General features: G+C 43.3%; 1 protein-coding gene across 1 annotated transcript; it reads left to right on the top strand.

Annotated features, from left to right (window-relative positions):
- Positions 1 to 200: 200 nt before the first annotated feature.
- On the top strand, positions 201 to 3072 carry LOC147433908 (uncharacterized). Its single transcript, XM_086490522.1, has 2 exons — positions 201 to 626; positions 857 to 3072. The coding sequence occupies exons 1-2, from the start codon at positions 573 to 575 to the stop codon at positions 2513 to 2515; spliced, it is 1713 nt and encodes a 570-aa protein (XP_086346648.1). The 5' UTR covers positions 201 to 572; the 3' UTR covers positions 2516 to 3072.
- The last annotated feature ends 919 nt before the right edge of the window (positions 3073 to 3991 follow it).

The following is a 3991-nucleotide window of genomic DNA, read 5'->3' as shown; positions in this document are numbered from 1 at the left end:
TGGCTATCGGAGTTCCATCTCCCTCTAGAGTAACAGGTAGAGTTCAAGACTCATCAAATAGATCTAAGAGGTATCATTGGGATTGTTCCTATGAAGATTCCTTCTCTCTCTCTCTCTCTCTCTCTCTCTCTCTCACACACACACACACACGCACAATACCCATAAGGCACGCTCATGCAATGGCTCAAAGGTGATTTTGACTGATGAAACGAAGTGGGGGTCCCCCGCCCCACGTTAGAGAAGCACTCGAGAAGCTCCCGATAAAATGAGTGCAGCTCGCGCCACCAACTTACCATGCGTTAAGTCCAGTTCAGCTACAAGCAGCTTCTTCTTGCTTCAATGCGCGTCTCATATACTCTCCCACGCGTGTTAACGTTTCGGTTAAGCTAGTTGCTACTCTCCAGCCCAAACCCCTCTCTCTCTCTCTCTCTCACACACACACACACACACACAATCACGCAGACAATAGATTGCCTCAAACCGAAGTGGGTCTATTAAAAGCATCAACGTTGCCCACATTCTATGACATATTACTGTAAGAAGAAGTTTGCTTACTTCTCTGCAAAGCAAAAATGACTACATCCTTCATGGACAGCACCCAACAGCAACTACATAGACAAAACAAGGTCAGACAAAACAAACTCCACTAGAACAATGTGTGTGTGTGTGTGTGTGTGTGGTATCAAAAGGGCTGCAATGTATATGCATGATTCAATTAACACAGGTACACTCTTACATGCATGCGAACAAGCTTACATGACTTCACTACCTCAAAAATTGTACACACATGCACATGCATGCAGGCTGATGTCGGTGGCCTGCAGCTTACGTTGCATTGCCCTTTGTCTTATACCAGGGCTTAGAGGCACTTAGGCAGCAGCTCTTTTGCACATACATGGAACTCGACCACATTAGAAAGGCATCGAAGATGCAGGCAAAGCTCACTGATGCCAAGCTCCAGAAACTGCAGGGGATGTTGGATGCTACTGTGAAGGAGAGAGATGGAGCCTTTCAAGAATGCAAAAAGCTTCGTCAATGCGTCCTCAATTTGTCAAACAAATCTCCAGAGCCAATTCAATGTATGTACCCACCTATAGTTTCAGAGGGTCAAGATATGCAATCAGCAGGTGCTCTCTCTAACACCGAACATCCTCGTTCAAATACGACCACCTCAGAGCCCTTTCAGGAGAATAATCTAGCCTTAAACACCCTAGCGCAAGATACGCTCTCTATCTTTACCGGTGACAACTCATGGCAAATGGACACCAGCTGTGATAATTCAGATGAACAGTTCACCATGGCCATTGCCAGCGCTTTCGACAAGCTTGATTCTTTGGAATTGCCTGAGCTACAACAAGAGGAAAATATTGTATCAGAATGGGAAGCTCACCTGGCCAAGGCAAGCTTGTCAAGTCCATCATCTGTGGATTCAACAGCTACCTCTCAGGTGCCAACCAAGGGGAACACTGAGCAGCACCCGCTTGAACCGAAAAACAGAACAACTGGATTGTCTTCATTAGACGGTTCCACAATTTTCAAAATAAACACACTTGTCGGCGATCCGTTTGCAGTGGAAGACCCGATAAATGGAACACCATCAATCTCTTCTAATGTGTCTTCCTTAAGTGCACAAACTCCGGTCACCACAATGTCCATGAAAGCACATGCATTACCCTCGATTAGAGACACTTCAGGACCTCAATCTACATCTGCAAATGTGCATTTATCGTGTCATTTGCCGATTTCGGCCAATGTTTCTCCTTCTATGTCTGCATCTCAATCTGCTTCACCCATTGCAACTATGTCCAATCACTTGCTCAGGTTATCTAAGCCAGCAGTTCCTTTACTGGCAATGCCAGCATCTCAATCCGCACCGACAACATCATCTGCATATTCCCCTGCTAGAATGCCCAATTGGTTTTCCATGCCAGCCAAGTTGAACCCCTCAACAACCTCCACATCAGCACCTACTCCTCCTGCATTCACTACCCCAATGCCACTGTCACAATCAGCACCAATCCTAACACGCCACTACTCATGCACAATCCAAGAAGCTTCATTGCCTTCTCCATTGACCCCATTACAAAATACTACACATATAACATCACTCCAAAATGGCCAATCCAAACCCTTTTTCTCATCAACATCGCCTCAATTCTCCAAAGTCGTACCAACACACACATCACCCACATACAATCAGATGCCTGCAATTACACTATCACAGAAAAGGCGTCACCTTCCAGAACCCCCAGAAGCCAACATGGATACAATGCTCAGCTCATTACCCAAAAAAGGGAGGCTTCTGGAAGCTGTATTGCAAGCAGGGCCTCTACTACAGCAGCTGATGCTCACAGGGCCAATGCCACAATGGCAACATCGACCCCGGAAGCTTAACACAACACAAATTCTGAAGGTACCCACATCGCCCAACAGTGTCCTGTCGCCCTTCTCGAATGCGCAAAACTCACCATTATGCCTCTATGCCAACCAGTTTCCATTTACAAGCACAATATAAGAAATTTTCTCCTGTAAACTTCCGGCATAGTCTGCATGCATACCCCATCATCTTCCTCAAGATGTAGAAATTCTGTTTCATGAGATGGATAGCGCACAAAGCGGCCCTGGCTGCATGGTGACCACCCTTGATGCACACTTTACATTCAAACCGGTATCACGAAACCTACATCAGCATGCTTGAGAAGCAGCCTCAATGGGCACGAGAAGTGCTCGCTTGCGAGCCCATCTTTCGAAAGAGTGCCGAGGGTCTTAAAGAAGTCCCTGACACTTTTGTGTCCTCTTATCGGCCAAGGAGGTTGTAATGTGTTCTGTATCCACAAACTAGTTCATGACCTGGAAAAACCCTTTTTTGGGTTACTCATTCCACATTCAGAGTCCGGTCCGAAGACCTAACCCGAGTCTAAAAAATGTGTGCTGTTTTTGACCAATTTTCATAAAATTGGCATCAGATAACCCTGAACTACGTCTTAGTGACATCGGAGGTGTTACATAGCTAGTATAAGTCTTGAAGGTGTTCTTATGCTTCTAGAAAATCGAAGGCCTACGTATTGGAAGCTATGGTCCATTTACGAAATTTTTTCTCTATGCTGATTTGCCAATAAAATTCAAATTTTGATGAATATATTGGAAATGCCATTTTGAGCGTGTTTATGGAGTGCTCACTATGTGACTCTTCTTCCTTGAGTTTTGTGGCACCTAATACCCTAAATATCAAAAAACGCGAAGACGAAAGTGATTTCCATTTTATCAAGATCGGACTCATTTTGAGTTGATACTATGTTGTCTTTAAATAGTTAAATTTCACCCAACAAGCATGGTACATTTCAAGCTTAGCTCCAAATATAAGTGAACAATTTCAATTTTGCACCAACTTGATAGGTTTATATGCCATACTGAAGGCTGCATTATGGAAGCTAGTTTTTCCATCGATGCAATTTTTGTACTTAGGTGTGTTCCAAATTATCTTAGGGAGACATGTTTTGAAATTTTTATGTGCTTGAACACGAAAGTAAAGAATCAAAGTGTGCAAAGTGGAAGAATTTATAATGATATTGATAGAAGTAGCATAGAAACATAGATGACAAGTCTAGAATGGCAAAAAATGCACCTTTTGTACTTAATTCTATGTTTAAAAGAGAATTTTGGGCCTACAACAACCATAGACTTTGTAAGGTGTGAGCTTTGTCCTAGAGTCACTAGAAAATGAGTCAAGGAGAAAAAATATGAAATTATCCCACATGTTTTGGTGCAACGCTATAGAGCTACTTAAAGCTCATTTAATGAATAAACAATCCATTCTATGTTTGCATTACATCTCTCTTGCTTATGGTGCTTGTGATGGGTTAGCAAATTACTCAAGATCGTGTTTATGAGACCAAGTTAATTGATCTTGGAACCTAAGTCGCATGAGTGACAACCTAGCCTGCACACACTCACTTGTGTGCACAATGTTTGTCTTTCATCCACTCTAGCT

The sequence above is a fragment of the Adiantum capillus-veneris genome, chromosome 19 (assembly GCF_014529385.1).
Source record: "Adiantum capillus-veneris isolate H3 chromosome 19, ASM1452938v2, whole genome shotgun sequence".
Taxonomy (NCBI): Eukaryota; Viridiplantae; Streptophyta; class Polypodiopsida; order Polypodiales; family Pteridaceae; genus Adiantum; species Adiantum capillus-veneris.
This window is presented reverse-complemented; position numbering and strand designations above follow the sequence as displayed.